The 23,190-nt window shown below is 39.2% G+C and overlaps 1 protein-coding gene across 1 annotated transcript in view; it reads right to left on the bottom strand.

Moving 5' to 3' along the window:
- The window catches only part of IGF2BP3 (insulin like growth factor 2 mRNA binding protein 3), a 96,502-nt gene extending 77,104 nt beyond the window's left edge, over nt 1-19,398 (bottom strand). The window contains exons 1-2 of the mRNA XM_044450737.1: nt 19,027-19,398; nt 17,278-17,338 (exon numbers count right to left, since the gene is read on the bottom strand). Coding sequence (XP_044306672.1) covers nt 17,278-17,338; nt 19,027-19,201 — 236 coding nt within the window. The 5' untranslated portion in view covers nt 19,202-19,398. The remainder of the gene's footprint in view (nt 1-17,277; nt 17,339-19,026) is intronic.
- Between the last annotated feature and the right edge of the window lie 3,792 nt (nt 19,399-23,190).

Raw genomic sequence — 23,190 nt, forward strand, 5'->3', positions numbered from 1 at the left:
TAGCAATTCCAGTTACTGGGAAAGAAATCTTCCGTGAACCATCCTAGACTGTCTTAAAAACAACTGCCTCAGCAAGGAAATTGACATTCTTTGTTCAGCGCTGAATATTTGGTCTTCACAAGTGAAGGAGATCAGCTAGCTCTGAGGAGGCCTTGTCTCTAGAGCCAGGAATGCAGACTTGACCTGAACTTCCCAGAGGCAGGTATCCCCTGAAAGCTCCAGTTATTTTTCCTGCATCATGGCGGAAAGCAGACTTTAGGAGGCTCTCATGTATGCTGTGCAATTAAAATGCGTGTGGGGCGGGGGGGGGGGGGGGAACCTAAAGAAAGAAGGGAGCTTTGGGATGAGGAGGAAGTCCCAGTGTGGCATGGTGGGGGTACAGGAGATCCCATATCAGCTGCCTGACAGAAGCTTAGCCTTGTGCTGCTGCCAGACAGGCTACTGCACCACAGGCTAGGCCACAGCACCTTGGGAGCAGAAGACCACCCAGCACACAAGCTTCCAGCTTGCAACTCTGCAGGCTGCATGCCAGAAAGCTGCATAGGAGACACTCCTTGCTGTCACCACAGAGGATAGCTGGAAAAGTCCCTGGAGGTCACTGCCACTGAGAACTACTGTCTGACAAGGCCCCCTCATCCACTTGGCTATGCCCACTGCCATATGAAGCACAGACCATAGTCAGGGCCTGCAGGTATTCAGGACTAGTGAGGGACAACTTTGGGCTTCTGTACTGGGTAAATCTCCCTCCCTCCTCCTCCTTGGCCACAAGAGCTTGGGTAGGCCAGTCATGGGAGCCCAGTATATGAGGGACTCCAGCCCTCATATACTAAAGCCCATGTCAGGAATCCAAGGACCATGCACTTATGGAAGAATTAGCAAGCCAGGCCAATAGAAAATCTTCATGGGCCATCCTCAACTATCCTGCAAATACTAGTCTCCACAGAGAACAGATCCTTCAACCAAAGATAGAAAATAATTGTAAATATCTGGTGATGTGGGCTTACTGGTGGTAATGGATGCTTTAAGGCCTCTTAAACATTTCCATTTTACAGGGATACTTCAATGGACCATATGCATCTATAGGAATAACCTGTCATGGAGGTTAAGACTACTATAGGTACACTAAACTGCAATAGTAATTCTCCATTAGTGAGTCAGGTAGAGAAAAATAATTAATATGACAATAACCTTCTTCCTAATATAGTCAGACATTCTATTTAGATCAGGCAGAGGGGGAATAACTGAATATTACTGGGAAAAGTAGTAAAATCCATGGACAGTGCCCAAGGCAACAATGCACACATTGTCTAGTGAGCTCATTTCCAGACCATTGGGCATTTGGAATGGGAAAGAGAGGCCCTCCTCGGATATTTCTGGATGCTGAGCTTCTTCTCCAAGAATGTTTGTGACATAAAACCAGATGAGCTAAAAGCACTGGAGCAATGAGATATCATTAGGGGTTTGTTGCTGTCTGCATTTGAACATGGAGCAGTTGCCACAGAAGCACACCTGAATCCAAACTCATGGCAGCATCGTTTTGCCCTCTACCATGGACATCTGTTTTAGGGGCTCCTACTCTTAACTTAGAAGGACTGAGGGTGGCTCAGTGGTTTAAACTGCTGAGCGGTTGATCGAAAGGTTGACAGATCGGGGAGAGTTCCAGCTCCTGCCAACCTTGCAGTTCAAAAGCATGCAAATGCAGGTAGATAAAAAGGTACCACTTCACTGGGGAGGTAACAGTGTTCTGGGCACCTTGGTGTTTAGTCATGCTGGCCACATGATCACGGAAACGGTCTGGGGACAAACACTGGCTCCCTTGGCTAGGAAAAGGAGATGAGCACCGCCCCCTAGTCAGACATGACTGGACTTTAATCTCATGGGGAAACCTTTACCTTTTACTCTTAATTTAGCTACATCACTTAAAAACATGGGTCCCTATTTACTTAAGCTAGCTAAGAGAGTGTATATTGACTGGTGGAGCAGGAGAAGCTGTAGTATTATACTCAAAAGTTCCAGGTCCTATGGCTTATGAAGTGTCCTGCAGGTCCAATGATCTTCTGCCCCATACGACCAGGAATAAACCACAAGAGGACTTTCCTCAGACTTCAGACCTTGCACATCCAACAACTGCTCCTAGTTATTGGAGCCCTTGTAGGAGGGACCTTCTAAGTTTTCCTAGCAGAGCTACTGAAAAGCCTTGGATCTGCCTGGCAATCAAATTTTATCTGTCCTGAGAATTCAGGAAAAACTGTAAGCACCTTCAAGCTCAATTGGCCAAGCAGGTCATGCAATATTGAGTGATCTCTATTAAAATTTCCATGATGCACCTGCTTATCAGTCTGGCCAGCTATGGAGCAGTGCTGCTTCTCCTTTATCTTTCCTTATATCTTTCTGTTCTCCACAATCTTAGTAGGACAGCAGCCTCACAACTTCATCTAAAGAACAGTCCGGAATGCCACTATATGTTTCTTTATCCCAGCAGTCTTAGGCTCTGTCCCTGAAATCATCACAGGACTTATTAGAGCCTAATACCTATTCCCTCTTGCCCACATTCTATGAACAGCTACAGCATCAGTTTTTTCCCCCTATACGTCCTCCCTCCCTTCTCTGTTTAAGTATGTTAAGAGTTCTGCAGAACTTGAAAGTTTGCACATGTCAAGCATTACTTTAAATTTCACACAATGTTTTCTCTATCTGGCTTCCATTCCATTCACATATGCATGGTTCAAAAATTCTTTAAACTCAACAGATTAAAATCAATTAGACAATAATTATCAATATCTAGAGAGTGTTGGTAATAAATGCTAGAGGACAATATTACACATAATCACCCTTTAAAACCATATTTAAAAACATCCTGACACCTTTACCATCACCTGTGATTCAGTTTTATAGAAATCCATATCGTTCATAGATTTCTATTAATGCACTTTGGCATAATAAATAATTACTTCTTGACAATGCCTTATTGATTCATTTTTAAAAACATGTCAACTCATTTTTTCTTAATTTAAGTCTTAGTCCATAGCAATAGAAAGTACAAGTTTTATTCATTTCTCTCCTTATAGTAGTAACAAAGGCCAGATACCAAAGGGCCTGTTTCCACACACATACAGCACTACTATGAGCACATGGATGAATTTACCTTCCAGCAGCAACCACACACCCCACTGCTTGTAGACATGCATGCATGCACCCTCCCAATTCTCCTCTAGAGGTCCCTTTGGAGGTATTTTTCAGGCTATACTTTCAGCACCTACCTGTAGGCCAGGGGTCTCAAACTCGTGGCCCATGGGTGGGACACGGGGGAGGGGCCCTGCGGCCTTCAAAGCGCTGATGGCGCCCTGGCCGGCCGCGGGATGAGCGGCCCACCACCACTGCGGTGGTGGAATACGTGATGCGGCCCAGCCTCACCCAGACTCTACTTCCAGCGGCCCCCAGGTAAGTTGAGTTTGAGACCCCTGCTGTAGGCAGATCACTGGTCACAGAATTAGATTTTAAGAACAGAATTTGCTCCATCCATCTCAGCAGAATAACTTGAATCAATAACTAAGTGCATCATTAAGAATAAAAATTATTTTGACTTATTTGGATATTCAAATTAACAAAGACAAAAGCAATCAACAGCTGAATTGTGAGCCAAACACTGACATTTCTTTGTATAATACTTATGAGTAGCTTTAAAATTATTGTAAAGTAAACCAGAAAATATTGATGTATATGAATTTTAAAAATTGATTGTAATCACAGTTGTCCCTTGTGAGAGGATTGTTCAGTTTCAAAGTATATCCTACATGTGTCTTTTGTTTCAGTTGATATATTTGAGGGTTAGGATCTTAACTAAGTAATGAAGTACTTCAGAATACCAAGAACAATATAACTTGATAGTAAAAAAGTTTTTTTTTTTTTTTTACATTTGCGGTTCTATTATCCCAAAATGACTAGCACCCTCCAGTATTATTCTGGGGTGGCAGCAGCACCTCATCTTTCACTGACTGGATAGAGTCAATAAACTGAGAAAATTCAGCAGCTGAGGAAGCAAGGCTGAGTGATATGGGCTGGCTACATTAAACCTCAAGAGCAACCCAAATTCTTGATCTCCCCATGACAACCAATTGCCTTGGATACCAAGCCAGTATCTGCTGACATGGCAAACAGAGGACAAATGTCCAAAACCATTTTGCTTTAGTGATTTTTCTCCTTAAAGCAAATCTAAATAACTTATCATTCAGTGAAAGTTTGTAAAGTTTTGATCATTTTAAAAATAAAAATGGGTATAGCTTGTTACTGAATAGTAGGCAAAAGAAACAGGTTCAGGGCTTCCTGACACACAACAATCAAAACTTTAAACAAGGTGAATTAGTAAAGTTAAAATAATCTTTCCTAACCTAAATGTTTTGGATTTCAATTTCCATCAGCCCCAGCAAGCATGGGAATACTAAGAACTTAGTATTATTAGTAAGTTCTATCTTAGTAAGTATTATTCTTAGTATTAGTAGTAACTTATTATTACTTTGCATTCATATTCCCCTTTTCCCTCTTGTGAAGAACCCAGGGAGGTTTCCATAGTTGTCCTCCACTACATTATATCCTCATAACAACAACCTTGTGAGGTGGGTTTGGCTGAGAGTGAGGGACTAGCCCAAAGTCCTTTAATGGTCTACATGGACTAGAACCTCAATTCCCCAGGTTCCTAGTCCAACACTGTAACCACTATACCACACCAGCTTTCATAGTGTGAAAATGGGGAGTAGCAGGTTGACTTAAAAAGATGGTTAATGCTCTTTTGCTACTGTTGTTTTATTTATAATCATTTTTTAAAAAAATATATTCTACTTTTCCCTGAAAGAAACCCCAAGCAGTTTACAGTTTTCCTCCTCCTCTCCATCTTATCTTCACTGCAACTTTGTGAGGTGGCTTAGGCTAAGAACAGTGTCTGGCCCAAAGGCACTCATGAAGCTTCATGGCCAAGGGGGGACTAGAACCTGAACTTCCAATACTCTAGCCATTATGCTATACTGGCTTTGTAATCTTATCTACAAAACAGACAAAATAGAAACTAGCATGCCTGCTGGTTCTAAACTAAACATGCTTTTTTAAAGAAAAATTCTCCTGTAAACATGTGAGCATCCAACTCCATCCTCCCTTGCTGGGGGTGGTTGAAAAATGAAAACGTCTCCATTACCATTAATGGAGGGTGTTTTCCTCTTTTTTAAACTGTCTGTGCCTAGTAGTGGTGAAATTTTATGCAAGGAAAACTGGTGAAGAGAAGCATAAATCCTTACTACCACTTTGGAACACCATGTTCCCAATCAGAATCAGAGTTACACACAAGACAATAGAGAAAGGTAGCACACAGAACTCCACTAATCAGGCTTTCTACTACATGTGCTTAACAATCATTTAGTTTGGCTTGCCTAAAACCAAGTCATGTAGACAGAAGTTAGTTGCATCTACTTTACCTCAGTTCCAAGTATATGTGGAACAAGCATGAAAATTTGTTTAAACCAAAGTGCTCCAGCTTATTTTCTTGATTTGCAACCTTGTTTCTTGAACATTTTTTTTGCTATTATGAAGTTCATGTATACAGTATATTTGTACTTTTATGAATTTTAATAGTATTATTTATTCATATCTCAAATGTTCAAATAATTATCTCATAGCTTTTAAATGTGCCTAACTTCCTAGATCCTGCTTTGTCAAAATATGAGCAATTCAGGCATATGCTTGAATCACTTGAAATAAAATCAGTGGAAGCTTAAAAACTGCTTAATATTGACTGGATAATGCTCTTATTTTCCAGCTCTGTAACTCCTATCACATATCTATTGTTATTTTCATAAAAAATGAAAAACTGAAATATTGTTGTGCTCTAACACACTGTCTGTATTAAAGACTAGCTATCCAATGCATGCAATTCATTTACTGGCAATTCTTTTCACGTTTTATGCACATTTTAAGAATTTTACACAATGACTGACATGGCAATCTTTTCAACAAGTGGACAATATTCCCTTACCTGCTATGTTATAACCTGCTTTGCAAATGCAATTACAAATGTGATCTAAAGACACTGAGTATTAGAATTGTGCATTATGTTCATTTTACTTAGATACTTTAACACACGTGTTGTTCAGCCTGTGTACCTGCACAGTTCTGTCTAGAAACTTCAAATAAAAAAAAGTTTTTAAATGAACAAAACTGCACTGTCACTCTATCTAAAACCTTAGCTTGCACTTTTAACAGACTGAAAGGCTCTCTGAAATCAAACAAAACCACATTCCAGAAGCTGTTTTGCCATTACACCACAAACTGCTCCATTTTTTAAAGATGTTCTTTCTATAGAAATGTATTGGGGAGGGGGAGTGCAGATTTTAACACACATACCTATAATAATGAGAGATCTGGGAATGTGAATTAACAAGGGATTGTTAATTTTGAACTATCTGAAGGATAAAATGGAAATATGCGATACTGAATTTTTCAGATATTTTTAATATTGCAAGTATCCATGGAGTGGAAGGACGGTGAAACCACTTAATTTAGATGATTTTTAAAGCACACTGATGGATAGCTTAAACTGTAAAGCTAATGAATTGTTAGAATAAGAAACAATTACAAAAACAATTATTGAAAGCTAAATAATATGTATTCAGTATCAGAATGAACATAGTGATTTAAGGCAGCTCTTCTGTTTTCTAACAATAATGGTTATCTGATATTTTTATAGGAAAAAACTAAGTTTTTTACAAAGAAAATAAAGCAACCCAAATGGGTTAAATGTACATTTTCATTAAAAGAAGCTGCACAGCTTATCCAATTTTCAGTGCAAATACCAGCCTAAATAAGAATATTAAGGATGCAAAACAGACATCAGCTGCAAGTATTTCACTGTCCTCCTGGTAGCAACATTAAGTCCACTCTGCCCAAGAGAGTCAAACCTATACTGTTTTGCATGCAAGTGACAAAATGTTACTGTACTGCTGAAGGCTGAGAACCAAGCCTGTATAGCACACCAGGCAACTCTATGACATATTTCTGCAGCCATTGAAAAATACAAAGGGGGGAGGGAACTATACAGCAGTGATAATGCTCTGATTCTACATCGCTTTTCCAAGTGCAAGCATTTATTATCTGCAGGGAAACCATCTCCACCTAAGGATTTCAACATTAACCCACCAAATGCCACAGGTGGTCCCTAGTTATCTGCTACACCATGAGCATCAGTCTACATATACAACCATCTTTCATCAATCTGTTACTGGATGTGTTTCTTGTAAAACAATAGTACTAGTTTTCTTAGCACTAGCTCAATTAAAAGGGATTTTTTTTTTACTCAAATCACTTGTTCTCCGAGAACAGGTAACTGATTTGCTGTAACAGACAACTTGGAGAATAATGCACAAAAAGAAACTGAACAAGCAAAGATACAGCGAAAACTGCTGAACCTTAGGTCTTTTCTACACATGCATTAAATTTTGGTGTATCATAATATGGACTGTGCCATTTCAGTTTCTAGGTGGAGGAAGTAATTTTTGAGTGCTCTTCAATGTACAAAGCTTCCCAAAAGTAAAAACAAAAATGGAACTAAAATATCAGCTAGTTTTATTCCCTTGCATTCTCTACTGTGCTACTTTTCTGATTGCTAGTTTTTAGATTACACAGTCCATTCTACCACCTCAGGACTAACTCTTCTACTTTGGTACAACCCTCCCCTACCATCTGAACTACCTAATATCAATTTAGCAGCATATTGTAAAAATCTATAGAAAAAAACACCATAATCATTTATTCTATAGCTCCTTAGAAAGTTTTTTGAATCCTTGTACAAGAAAAGGGCATACAATGCATGTTAGTCAACTTAGTTATTTTTAAACTTACTTTAGACTCTTACCCCTAAGTATGCATGCTATTTGCAGTGTAGAAAAGTTCCAGAAGCTAACAAGTATGTGCTGAAAAGGTTTTAAACTAGCTCATCTCAAAATGAGACTGGAAGCCAATCTATCTTACAGAATCTCAACAAATACCTGCATAACAGGACTCACAGATGCTCGCTGGCAGCTCATATGAGGGAATAAGCACAAGTTGTTTTGATGTCATGATAAACCATGGTCTAAAGTGATAAAAAGAAAAGAGGACTAGCCTCTCTACAGGCTCAAGTACTCCCTGCTCTTTTTCTGGAGTGCCATGAGTTCAGAAGCTTCTCTTCTGCTTTAGATTAATTATAGTTTAGCATTCAACCTTATGTTTTGATGTTGACTTGTTTCAATAAATGATAATTAAGATTAAATGTTTTTTCTGCATTTAGACAAGCTATGGTTAACAAAAATGGAACTGAAAATGCCTTTACAGCCATAGGAGAGAGGAGGGGCAAGCTAAAGGGAAGCCAAGTTTGCTCCCATCATGATAAACCATGGTTTATCACAACATTCTAATGCAACCAACATAAAACCCAACATATTTATTAATCTATCTATTTGACTGTTTCCCTGCAATTCGTATACAGATGTTATTCTAAATAACCATTTTGTAATGAGTGAAGCAAGACACTATTATATCCAAGCCAGTATCGGTTGCTTACTAAACTGTTTCAATATATTATTTACACCAAGTAAATGCCATTTCAGACTCATTAGGCAGACAAGGGCTGAGCTAGATTTACAGATTTGTCTTTTACCTTTCCAGAATTAAAGAACTAAAATTAAGTATGAAGGAAACAACGTAAAACTTCTACTGCAAAAGATGCAAGAAACTCTTTAAGTTCCTTAAGACTTACCATTTGAGAGCTTCTTTAAAAATACTCATTTTTACTTCAGCATTTAAACTATTTTATTGCTATTAGTCGTTCCCTTTATATACATTTGTTTGCGTAATACAAGAATGATAAAATTCAGTGCATACCAATAGACTAAAAAGCACCAAGTATAATGAATAAAAGTCCAAGCAGCAAATCATACTTTTCCTGACATACCCATGTCCACATAAAGCTGTTTTACATTCACCCAAAGAAAAAGGCATGCCTTATTCAAGAATAGCAAGTTTTATTTGACTAAGGAGCAAAAAGTTCTACAGAGGAGACTTAATCACATGTGCTCATGAACACAATCTCTTTAAGTGCTCTTTAAAGAAGAATTTTTAATACTATATTCCAACTAACTGCAAATGAACAGGTATCCTACTACTAAAACACTCATGTAGCTTCCATGTGTTTTCATGCTGATTAGGCATCCTAGTTCTGAAGAGCTAGCACCTGTCCAGCTGCAAATTAACACAAGAATATGTAGTACTTGCAGCTCAAATACTTCATACTAGGAAGCATGACTGATCGTCCCACTGTGACACCTAGTCTCTTCACTAAACCACTAAAGAAATATGAACAAACAATTTTATTTCTTGTACCCGTGACTTGTATTCTTCTCTTGTTCTACTGGATACAAGATAATGTGTCCACTATAATTCCCCGTGGATGCAGACAACCCAGGATGAATCACTTTGGAATACTATCATTAACATGCAAGCTGCATGCAATGAAGTCTGGCAGACATTCATTCGGAAGCAACTTTAGTACTCGTTGCTCTTCCATTAAAAAGATTGTGTAAATGCACTCAACAAACCAGCATAGTCACTGTGCTGATTAGCCAAGATAAATATCTACAAATCAAATACCAAATTCTGTTACCTGCAATACCTACTTTTTAATTATCACGGTATGACATACTGTGGGAAACTATTCTCACCTGTTGCAACCTGTAGTCTTTGCAGAGCTGAATAATTTAATTTTAATACTGAAGTTTGGGTATTTGAGTCCATGAACTCTAATGTTTCTCATCAAAAGTATTTCACTAATAGTGTGAAGTACGTCCACACTATTTAGAGAACTCACATTCAAAAATGCCTATCAACAACAGCTTTGCAGTAATCTGATGTCAGCATAATGTAGTTCAACTTTTTTTTTTTTTTTTTTTTAATATGAGAGAACATGCTGGCCTTGCTTGTGTGTAACAGCAATACATAGGTTGTTGAAACTGGGTTATCAGTACTGTGTGCTCACCACTTCTGCTTAGAATCAGCTTTCATCTAAACAGAAGTGTTTGATATGTGTGACCCCAAGACTCTTAGTGAAGTGGTTTGTTTGGAGGCTAAAACTCTGGGTTGTTTGCATCTTAACAATCCAGTTTCACCTGTTGCATGAAACCCAGGAATTTACTATATTATATTAACCAATGTGGAAGATGAATTCAGAATTTAAGCTTGATAAATTAACAAATAAATTTGAGAAACACCTTAAAAAAATCAGGTGACTGCCTAAATGTACACTTTAATGTTTTCATACATAAAGGTACTTGCAGAAAGCTGTCACCAATCTGAACACAAAAGAAGACTGAAACTGATTTTCAGGAGTCAATCCAGCATAATGTACAACACTTCTCAGCCAGTGAACATAGAACAAATTATACAAACAGTACTGAGAGGCTGCAACTGTCTGCTAATCCAGGGTACTGCCCCTGAATATGGAGGTTCTGTTTCATTTGTTATCAAAAAATACAAAAAATCAAGAGAATTGTAAATTGGTTTAAATTCTGTATGTTAGAAGCCATTACAACATTCCTTTAATATTAAGCTTCATTAGCTATTTTTAGCTTAAATCTACGACCAATCAGTTCTATTAGATGATGTTTCAAAAAGATAAGAAATTACATTTATGAATGGCAGAGTGAATTATCTTTACCATGCCCTCCCATTGTTTCCCTCCTGCATGCCCTCCATGCTCTCAGTCCTGGAAGGCATAACCCTATAAAATTCCTTAATAGGGAAGAGCTTTCAGTTCTATTTTATCCTCTCCACAGTCTTCCTTGTCTTTTTTGAGGATGGGGAGAGCCGAACTGCATGTATTCAAACACTTTATTAGAGGAGGTGTCTAATTTATGGACTGGAGCTACACCACAACAGGCCTAGTTAAAAGTGCAAGTAAACAGTTCCTGAATACCAGTCTTCCCCAAAGCCATGGAAATCAGAGGCTACATAAGCAACCTGACCTTACACTGTCATGAAATCTACGCCTTCAAACAAGTTGAGATTGGCAAAAAAAAAAAAGAGAAGAAAATATTCTGCTTTTCTTTCCTGCCAGACTGGGGCCTAAATCAAGAGGTGGTTGGAGGAAATATGTACCATACCAAACCTAACATTCCCTCTTGCCCCACCAGATCCTTAAGATGGCAAGTGTGATTTCATTTTGCTTACTCAAGTGATGTCAAGGAGAGCTATTCCCAGGAAGTATGCACCTACCAAGGCCTTCCCCCAAGAGAAGCACCTAAGCTGCAAGGGAACATTCCATTTCACAAGTCAAAGGAGGGGTAGGGAGATTTTATTTCAAAAGTATACCATCAATTACTTCCCTTTAACCTGGGGTTTTACACAGAGGCTGCTGAAAGAGAATGAATAAGTTCTCCTCTTCAGTAACTATGCCATTGTAGGTCAGTGGGTTAATGTGTCTCGCTGTGTTCATTCCAAATCTGTGATGGCTTTGGGACTGTGTGTGTGTGTGTGGCAATTTCGCACATACACATTTCAGTTCTCAAAGGTACGGCTCAGAATGAACAGCTGCTAGAGGAGCACCTATGCAGGAAGCTGAGAGTGGCAAGATGGGGAGTGCAGAATAATGGAAGAGTAAAAGTACAATTACTTCCACTTTGCCTGGTATTCACCATAAGTTTTTGTCACAAATACAAATACACTTGTATGTGCTAGTTTCAACTCCTTTTCTAGAAATACCTAACAATGGAATTTACAGTTTATTAATCAACCAGAGAGCTTTGGTTATAGAGCAGTATAAAAATGTAATATATAAACAAACATTTTGATGGCCTCAGGCCACTGTACCTATAATTTTACCATGGTTCCCAGTTATCTTTCCTGCATAATCACAACCAATTAAGATCCCATTAATGAGTGGCATACCTTTTCCATCAGACTGTAGTTAATATTGTCTTCTGTGGCTGTTGTGCTGTCAGGTTATATTATAGTGTTACTTTTTAGATTGCATTTTAGTTTTGTAAACAAACAAGAACTGTCTCCAAGTAATAGGTCTGGCCCCTTTGCTAAGAGTGCACAGTGCTCTACTATGTTAGCCCAGCTGCTGAAATTCAGCTTTATGTGGTGACTGCAGTGTCTGTGCTGGTCCATTCATCCACAACAAAAAGAGTATGCCTAGTGAAGTTGATGGTGCTCCTTATCAGGAAAGCCTACAGTAGCATTAATATATAGACATTGAGAGCTCTCCTCTGGAAAGAAGCTCTCAAGAGTAGTTCCCTCACAGCTATCAATCCTGACACCCTCCATATCCTGTTGGCTTTAAAAAATATAGAGCAGGTTATTGATAACCACCACCTGAATAATAATTTGCAAGATTGAGTTAATAGTTCAGCAATTTTACATCTGAATTCTTTTAATAATTCTTAGGAGAATTTATCCAGAACAGAATCCAATTCCACTTCAAAACCATCCTATTCTAACCCATTATGTTAGGACTAAATTAAGTTTTAGACTGCATCATTTCAAAATATTAGTGACCTCATGTAAAATCAGGAGACTGAGAGGGCACCATAAGGGAAGGTTCTTGATCAAGAAAGTAGGTGTAAATATAACAAAGAATTGCCAAATGAAAAACAGCAAACTTTAAAACTGTTGCATTTAATCAATTACAGTAGAAGGTGTAGAGAGGTTAATTCTGAAGATAGATTTACATAACATGTTAGCAATAAACTTGCTCACTTTAAAGAGCAGCCAAGTATCTGGAAGGGATGGTTTAGCTATAGTCAACTCTGCTTCACTAGATGGGATTAAGGTTGATTGTTCCCTGTGGTTTCTGCCATACTAGCTTATTGGTTCATCCTCAAGGCTTCTGAAGCAGCATGTACTGTGCTTAAAATGTCATTTTTCAAAATACATAGTACTTTACTTTCCATTTTGGACGAGTCTTCTTTTGTACAACTGTGAAGGAATAATACACATGTTTGGGGAATTTCAATTGCCTATAATTTAAAAAGACTAGTTAGCTGCATTTCATGGATGTTCCACATACTCTTGCCAAAATATAGTAAGATTTAAGTATGAACATCTCCACAGGATTCAGAGGTTGTTTCTTTGATATAAAAGATCACAAACTGTAAATTTACACTTGGAAAATACTAAACATTCTTTAGTAATGACATTTTGATCATTCATTTTAGTATCCATGGCTTATGTACAATGTTTAGAAGCTGTAAGATTGATTTTTTTAAAATTATCTTTTGTAATCTACCAGCTTTAAGTAAATCTAATACAGAGTTTGATATATTTTGCAAGGACTGTACAGCATAAAACAGGAAAGTGGGTGTAGCATGAAGGGCAGGAAGCACAGAATGTGATGCCACATGGAGAGGTATGCCACAAAGATATACTGTGCACAAAATTGTTTCAAACAACCACCCCCAACATAACAACCGCAATACCTGCCTGAGCTCTTCCTCCCTCTCCTGCATTGGCATTGGATTCATAACCTCATCTCTGTTTTCAAAGCCTTTATCCACAGTAAGAACTAAGCTGATTTCTTGTTTGTTTACAGGAAACCAAAATTTACCAGATGCTATATTGAGCACACTGGATATACACAGTCCTGATTACAACACTGCCCACATATGTACATGACCTTCCTCCCAATCACACATCATCTTCCACATCTGTTTGGCAATCTGTTATTAAATGGGGACAGCACCATGCAGAATCATCCCACTGCATCTTCCTCCCCCATTTAAATCATATACCTCCTTCCTGCTTATTGACAACTGGGAACAAGTGTTTCTACTGCCAATCAGTTAAGGAATAGGGAAAAGCACAATATATTCTCAATACACAGGGAAGGAGATTTAAAGTTCTTCGTTTCTGCACAGTGAGATGAGTGGGGAGGTAGAAGGTGTGTTTCAATGTACATGGCTCTTGACAACCTATATTACCACAAGTGGGGCAAAAAAGTTCTGATATAGCAAAACTTGTACTTTGTGCCTTAGGATCTGCTGTTCAGTTTTTATGACAGAACATTAAATTTCCTTTTAAACCCAAAGGGGAACAGAAAGACATAAACTCACAATAGCCTGTCATCTAGTCTCCAAACTGGAACAGTGCTTTCAAACAATTTCTAATTTTAGGTGATTAAATGCCAGGAATATGCAATTTACAAGGATTAAAGAATACTGAAGCTCCGCAAGGACCAGTTCAATACATGGCCCCCAGCTGGCCAGTATCAGGTCCACACCCATCCTTCTAACAAGCTAAACTATCCATCACATAACAAATTACATCAGTGCTATTTGAATAATCAGTCTACAGTCTGTATACTGCCCCACAAGATAACAGCTGCTCTTATGGCAAGCTGGGGAATATCTAAAGGGTTTGCACACAAGTTTGGCAATATGCATGTACTGACTTGTTTTGCATAATTTTTTCCAATTTGTGGGAAACCAGGATCACAGCTAAGAATACTCCACATTCTTTTGTAACATGTGACTAACAGCCAGAGTTGCTATAATGACATTTCCAAGTTTTGAATGAAGTGATCTAAGCATCTATACAATTTCTAAATGTTTTCTAAGATCCATGAGGTTATGAATACAAAAATGTTACATTCCTTTTGTGTTCCCCTGAGGTTTCCATAGTAAGTCAGAAATCAGCTTCTGGTTAAAGTCATATTATAAACAGTTTGTTTCTCTCCACCCCCTCCTCTAAGTACTCTCTTTCAGTCTCCTGTGTGGAACATCTAGACTATTCCCTCTCTCCCATCTCAGTCACATTATAGTCTATTTGCTTGTCTCAAACTCAATGAGCATTCTAGAGCACCATAATCCTAAACTGCCTTTCACAGCAGATATAAAGGTTGCTTTTGCAAGTGTGGGTGTGTCCTCTTTCGATCTAAAAGTCCAAACTGCTGGAATGCAGTGACTGCTGGGCCTTAAAGCTCTCTTTAAAAAACAAACCAGGCAAGCTTTACAGGGATTGGCCTTTCAAATTCAGTTTAGGTTTGTAAGCGCTCCTGACGCCATTATCTGAGGAGGATATAGATTAACAATACACCAGTGTCTACCTCTAGACCTATCAAGGTCTAACCAAACCGAGGAGGCAGTATCTGCAACTACAGAGAATGAGTAGACTATGGAAGTAGGCATATCATTAACTGGATCAGAACTTAGTAACACATTGGTGCATATTTGTACATTGCTTTGTGCTTTTTGAAAGAAAGTAATAATTTGACTTTGTCATTTTTCCTATAAAATAATGGGCCCATTAATTGGTCCAATTTATTTTTAAATCTAACACAAGTACTTATTCAGCACAGTCAAGTTTCAGATCCAATTGGTGTCAATTGCTTGCACACCCAAACACATAAGATGGGGGGGGGGCTAATGTAGAATCTAAAACAACTTATATCTTTTGATATAACATGATGTACATACTTGATATTTATAAACATTTGTAAATAACATTTACTTATTTATGTATCACTTTAAATAAAAGCTTTCAAATTAAAGACAGTAATCTATTGGTACATGATGCAGGACAGTAGCTTGCTAAAGAAACTCAATTCCTTACTTACATAAATAAAGTGGTAGAATAAGGCCAACATTTCAAAAGTGTACTAAATACAGCTATTCAGGCTATTATTTGCAGCCCAATGCATGATTCATTAGGAAGCATGTCTCACTGAGTTTAGTGGAACTTGGTCCCAAGTATGAATAGGTTTGTAGCCTATGCTTTAAAATAGCTTCCATATCAGAGATTGTTAAGTTTACAAAATACATTCAGCTTTTTTATTAAACATTAAATATCTTATTTCCAACATAAATATTCCAATAGTTGACAATTTTAAGAATTTTTCAGCAGAAAGCTGTTTCCATGTTCAGTAGCCAAATTAAAACACGTCTTTAGCCATATTTCTCCATGTAATTTCTTAACTATATACTTCTTGTAGCATTCAAATTCAAAGTAATAAAACACGTAAGAGGAAAACATAAACAGGGAGACTTTGGTATAACATATTTTAGCTAAATTTTTATGCATACAAATTTTGCAATATTTGCATGAAGTCAATCTGAAATGTGCTATTAGGCTATATCATACATGTGAAGGTACTTTCAAAATTGCTTAGGTACACATAAGAATATGTTATTACTTTTCTAGACTTTTAAAATACACAGATACACAATCAATGTTACTAGGAATGAAGATGAAAACTCCATGTCCAATGTAGACAAACACTTGCAAACCTAACATAAAAACACAAGTATTACTACGCATAACAAATTAAATGCAAGTAGATCTATCATGCCATAGATATGTCAAGTGAGTTTGCCTCCAAAATGCAACAGTCTATCCCAAAGTCCATTAATCACATTTTTCCAATCACATTTCCACACCATGTTTAGTAAATCTTGTACATTTTTATTCCCCAAAAACAGCTATGAACACTCAGAACAAAACACTTCCAAACATCTTTTTTAAATCCAGGTCTCTTTAAGAAAAACTATTTCATATTGACAGTATTTTTGCCTAGGTATACAATAAAAGTTTTAAAGCAAGCTTGTACTAAAATTATTTGCATCGTCAAGACAATCTTACCACTGAGGAAATAAAGTGAGACAAACTGCTCCAAGCAACTCTCTGCTTGCCTTAGTATATACATTCAAGTTCTATATATTCACGTCCACAAAATAGTTGTCAGTCTGAAGTACTCCATAAAAAAAGTTAACCAGGCATACACTGTATCTTGCTACTTGCCATTAAAAGGTCAGTCTTATGATATTATATAGCAACATTTGTTGATAAGAAAATACCTCCACTTAATCCTACAAATCACTAAGTCATACCTTCCACAACTTCACATAACCCAACTTAAAGCTCCAAAACAGATGTTTATAGTTTGCCTTTTTTTTACATTTCAACACTCTGATTTGGACTGTCTAGCTACTTTTTAAAGCACTACACTATGAAAACTTTAAAATGTTTTTACATTTTCATCTATTATCTTCTATAAGATTCAACTTTCCCTAGCACCACAACCACCTGACAGCATTTCTTATAAGTGCAAAGTTACTGACTATTAAAAAACTAATGGGTGGGTTAAACAGCTCTGGGTTTTTAACTACCAAAGTGTTAAGCATTAGATTAAACATCTCTCTCAATCACTATTGAATCATGAAGCTTTCATTTCAGAGAAAAAACTATATATAGATATATAAAAATAATTACCTTTGTCTTTTGGGAACTGAATGTTCAACTTCTATGAGTTTACCATGCAGTTCAACTTTACCTGCAAACAGTAATACAACCGATTTCAGAAAGAATTATGTGCTCCTCTGCTTCCCATGCCTTCTAGGACCCCTCCCCACCTGAATGTATGGTGATGTAATAGCACAGGAAACATATATACAAGATGTAACCTTGTTGGTCAAAAGTTGCACAGCTGCAATAGCAACATGGTGGAATGACAACCACAAGCCTTTCAAATAAGCCAGTTCCAAACTAATTGCTTGGAAATATATTAAGAGGATTTCCTTTATTGGGGAGGAAGTCTGAATATTTTAACCTTTATTACTGACCAAACTGATACGTAAAAACGTTAACAGCACACACACATATGTGACTATCTCCCTCGACGAGATTAACAGGCCTCTAATAGCTCGTCATGAGGAAACAGGAACTGCAGGTTTGAGTGAAAAATGAGCGCGTTCCCCATGCGTTTTTTCCTGGAAATGCACCCCTTTTAAGCCCTCTTTCATACGCCCACTCGTACCAGGACTTGCTGGGCCAAATCACTCCTCCCCATCAACCCTGAGGTGGAAAACAGCAAAACCAGGACCTAAACGGGACCAACCTAACGAGTCTCCCCAGTTCAGCCCGCCAAGTTGCCTTTCGCACAAAAACAGGATGTAGTAGCCGAGGTAGAGATGCTTACTGACTGCGTGAGAGGCAAAGGGAAAGCGAAATAGGTGACGCGGGCCTCCAGGCCGCGACCTCTTCTCTGAAAAGCGAAAACGCGCCGGCAGGGTGGCAGGCTTTGTGTTAAATGCCCAAAGTTTGACTTCTGATGCATTGCATTCTAAAGAGGTTCGAATAAACCCAAGACATTATGCACCCCCATGCAAACTGGAAGCTTCTCCCTCAATGCTCCGACACAAGTGAAAGGGGCACACGATCTACCTCGCCTGGCGAGATCCGTCTTGTGTGTGCCGTTTGCACCCTGCAAGCCTGACAACGCGGCACGCTCGCCCCTGGGATGCCCTCCCTCCCCTCGCCACCTGCCCTTCGGGCAACTGAGAGCCGCATCTCCCGGCGGCCCAGCAGGCCACAATTTTCCGTGAGAGAGGTGGGCACTGCCTATCTGAGGAAAAGAGGACACATAGCGACAAAACTGGTGGCTGCTGGTTGGGCCCTGGCATGTGTGCCTCTGTGCGCCTCCCTTGTCGGTGGCAGGGGAGATGTTCTGCGCGCCGCGCCTCTCTCTACTGCGAACGCGGTCTTCTCACTCCCTCACAGATTTAAAATAATAATGGGGGTGGGGAGGAACCTCTTCGAAACGCAGCGGCCTTGTAGCACCCGTCCCGCTCCTGGTTTCGAGCGAGTAGAAAGGTTTCAACGCCAACAGTTTGCGCGTTACCTGACAGCACGTCCGAGTTGCAAAAGGGTGAGCCACCCAGGTCACTCCGGCCAGCAGAGCAGCAACCCCCCAAAAGGCCTTCCATAACGCCACGAAAGCCCTCCGAAATAAGTGTAGCCTGCAAGCCGGAAAGAAGAAACTCCCCAACCCCCGAGATGGCTAGATAGATAGGGATTAAAATTCAGTGTTGCGAATTTGAAATTAAAATACCGAGGGCAACATGTGCGGGGGAGAAAAGACAAACTGGGTTCGAGCAGAAAAAGGGAGAGGAGGGCACTCGGAAAGGGAAAGGTCGGTGGTGAAAAGCTAAGACTAAGACGCCAGAGGGGGAAATTACCCACCTGAAAGTGCCTCGATGGCCTTCATAGCCCAGTTCTCATCGGGGCAGTCCACGAACGCGTATCCTGTCTTCACGAGAAACTGGCCGGTGAAAGGGATCTTGGACTCTTTAAAGAGACTTTCTAGGTCCAGAGGGCTCACGTTTTCGCCCAGGTTCCCTATGTACAGCTTATTCATCTTCTTTAGTTAAAAATAGAGCTTTGCTTAATAATAATAAAAAACCACGCACACGCTGCCTTGCAAAAACAACAACAAAAACCACCCTCTCCAATAATCCAGGGAGTAAAATAAAATCAAAAGCGAGGGGGAGAAAAAAAAAAAGAATCGCAACCGCAGCTTGTATTCGTCCGTCCCCCACCCCTCTCTCTTCTCCCCTCTCTCTCTCACACACGCACTCACACGGAAGCGATAGTGGAAATCACGTCGCTTTTGGAACTAGGATGGCGGTTTAAAAAAAAAGGAAAGGGAGGAGAGACGGGGAAACTACTTTTTTTCGTCTCGCCCCCAAGCCCCTTTGGCGGCAGCAGGCGGTGTATGAAAATGTTACAATACGCGAATGTAGGCACCGCCTCTCTCTCTCTCAAAAAAGAGAGAGAAAAAGCCAGAGAGGGAGGAGGGGGGAAGGAGAGAGAGGGAAAAATCACTTGAATATTCCGGCTTTTTGAATGAGCCACGTGTTCAAACTACAAATCAACTTCCCACGTGAGGAATCCCAACGCCTCAATTAGATAGCAGCAGATTTAAGCTCACACACTCGGAAAAGGCGGAAAAGCGAAGCTGGCGTTGGCTGTCCAGAACAAGTTTTTAAGAAAGGGAGGCTGGATGGGCGCGGAGCCCTGACCGCGTGGTCTCTCTCCCCTCCCCCTGTTTACTACTTTCTGCGGCGGGTTTGGTTGCTCCGCACAATCTCATGTAGATCAAGCGTTGTCCAGCCTTTGGACAATCAAATCTTCTTCACCTGGCTGGGGCTACTGAAATCCGACAGAAAGGGCCCGGAGAGGCGAGACTCCTTCTACTCCTTCTGCAGCGATCCAGAGAGAGAGAGGCCAAATGCCATATAATGGCTACCCATTCACCTTCTCTCGATCGTTAGGGAGGTTCCGAAGGCGTCAGCAAAGTGTCCCGAGCACCGCCGAGTGGGTGGCTGGGTGGACCCGAACAGCAGCGCTTAGGGCATCTGGGCGGAATAAATGGGGGCGATATTCCGATCCCAGCGCGCCGGCCCTCTGAGAGAATCCCTGTGCCCCGCGCCGCGCCACTACTTTTGTCTGCGATTTCGTGTTTGGTGGCTCTGTCTGCTTTCTCGCTCGCAATTGGCCGCACGCCAGAGAAAGAGCGAGGGTCTCATACAGGGCGGGAGGAGGGAGAGACGAGGGTCTCCTTGAAACAGCTCCCACCCAGCCCCCTTCCTTCCTTCCTTCCTGCATAGTAATGTTTATGGCGGTTTGATGAGCGTTGGTTGCAGCGATTCTAGCGCTCAACAGTATGAATCGAAGGACAAAGGGGGTGGAGGCCAGTTGGAGGGTGATGAAAAAGTGGGAGTGCGCAGGGGCAGAGATGAGCGTGCTTCTCCGGACATCTCCCACCCCGCCAAGCTGTTTCCTTCCCCCTTTCTTTTAAATTTAGTTAATGGTGGCTTCTAGCTCACAAAATGGGACTGATTAGACAACATAGCCCTAGGATTACCATAGCGCACAGAAGAATCCACCCTCCCCATCCCCATCCCCTCCCCCTTCCCCTTCCCCTCCCCCATTTTGGTTCAAGGAACCATTCATAATTTTCAACATTTGTAAAGAGCACAATGGTGGGTTTGTGGGGGGAGGGGTCAGAGTGTGTGGAGCCTGGTTCCAGAGCAAACAAAATGTTGCCTGAAAATGAAGAAAGGATACGGAAATGAAAGCCAGCACTGTATTTAATATATAGGAATCCAGTAGGTTTTGTTTAAGTATTCACTTTAGTGAAAGGGTTCATTTACTCTGCATAGATTGGAAAGGAGGGTATGATAAAACAGTTAAGTACTTTTTATTAGTTAATGGAAATAATCATATGCACTATATTCTTGTAGAAATATAAAGAAAATAGGGTTTTAAAAATATGGCTTACTAACTCCTGTCTTATAACTAACAAGAAAACTAATGGTAGTCTGCAGTAGTGTTCTGAACACATTTCAGTAAATTCTTTGTTAGAACTGTGGTTTTTGACAAAAGAAAGTGGGATCAAATGTTTCTGTTTCTGTATATATGCATGTTTTACAAAAGGAAAACAGGATAGTACTTGTAGGGAAAGGATAAGGTGTAGAAAGCTATTTAAGAGCAATGTGAAATGTATTGTTCCATGCAACTATATTGTTACAGTCTAGGAACTTGTCACTTTGCATAAACAAATAACTGCCAGAACCTAATATGGACACTTTACATCAAATTCCTCCTTTAGTTAGCTTAGATCAACATTTATAATTTGCAAAAATTATTTTGTTAATTTTGATCAATCTTCAGTATCCTAAAACCTTTATTTGTTCTTAGACAAAAACATAAGCTTTCTTCAACAATGACTTCTTATAGAATATTTATGGTTAATGATAAAAGAAGTGTCTGAAATTAAGTTAATATATGGGGTGGGTTATCAGTGGTTTCACCAATAATCAATTTTGTACTTTTGGTCTGCAATTAGATTACAAAATAAACTGCATATATGCTTCTTTCAAGGTGAGGTACAGAGCTTAATATATACTTTTAAGTGCTTTATATTAACTTTTGTATTTTAGTGTTCTTATTCACGATTTTAAAAATAACTAAAATAAAAGCTGAAGTTTAAGTTAAAGATGGTTTGAAGTCTATAGAATAAAATGGTATGAATGATTAAGTTGCAATACTAGCCATATTTACCGAGTAGGTTCTGTTGAAGTCAATTGAATGTCTTATATTTGAATAGATATTTAGAACTTGCAGTTTTCTAAAATAAGAAGTAAATCACAAAAACTTTTACAAATCAGGAGTGAATTGATTTTTGTAAAAGAAACAAGGGACATGTTAGTTCTACTCAATTAAAATCCTAATTGGTAGCATATAAAGCATTTCTGATCAGAGAACATTAAAATCTGATTCATAAACAAATTATATTTCAGTGTGAGTTCTCAAAATTATACGTAAACTCGAGTAAGATTTTGTTAGTCACAAATTGTAATATATTTCAACCTAAAATGATCAATTGTCTTAAGTGTTTGATAATTAACTGATACTTTGCAGTTAAAATGCAGAGATATAACATAATACTTGAAAATACTTAGGAGTACTTGTATGGTTGGTTATAGGTGGTGCATTCACTGAAGTTTACTATGAAATTAAACACAACTAATGCTTTTGATTAGAGCTTTTACAAGATATTAACATTAAAAGTATGCATTAGTATTTTACATAGTTGCTATACTATATACTAGGGCATTTTGCTGTAAACAAAGATCACATCTTATGGTGCTTCAGCATTGTTTAAATGTCTTTGTAGTAGTAGTTTAAATGAGGGGTCTTATTAAATTTTTAATAGATTTTTTTTAAGTTCCTTTAATCACCTGATAGAGTAATAACTGAAATACCACCCTAGAAATGATTTTGAAAGGCTATTGCAATCAAGACTTAAACTGTCAGATGTTTGTACCAGTCGATTGTAAGCTACTGTATGCTTGCTATAAACTAAACTTGTGAATTTGACTGTTTTGAAGACCTGGGAGTGATCTAATGAACTCTGACCTATTTTTTTTCCAGAGTTAGATCTCCTGAATTCTCTGTGCGTGTAATGTGGAGAGCATTCTCTCTATTTTTAAGAATACAGCACAGCTATATGTAACACTTGAATAAGCTGCTGTGGATAGGGGGCGTCGAGAAAGATCTGGTTTTCAGTGGGGTGGGGGCAGAGCGAAGAAAATGGATGCCTGGAATTGCAGGAACTCGGGGAGCGGGAGGTTATCCAAAACCCTACTACAGTACTAGTCAAATGTTAGGAAAAATGTCATTGGTCAGCAGTGCAGTACGTTTATGTCTCCCTCCCCTTATTTCTTTCTCCGCCCCCATCTTGCCTTTGGCATAACGTATTACTTCCTATAGCATGTTATAGACACAGATTTAATCGGTTTGAACATATCCACAGCTGACCCATTCGTGAATACTCATTTA

This window comes from Varanus komodoensis, unplaced genomic scaffold (genome assembly GCF_004798865.1).
Source record: "Varanus komodoensis strain SLA01 unplaced genomic scaffold, ASM479886v1 scaffold68, whole genome shotgun sequence".
NCBI classification, from domain to species: Eukaryota; Metazoa; Chordata; class Lepidosauria; order Squamata; family Varanidae; genus Varanus; species Varanus komodoensis.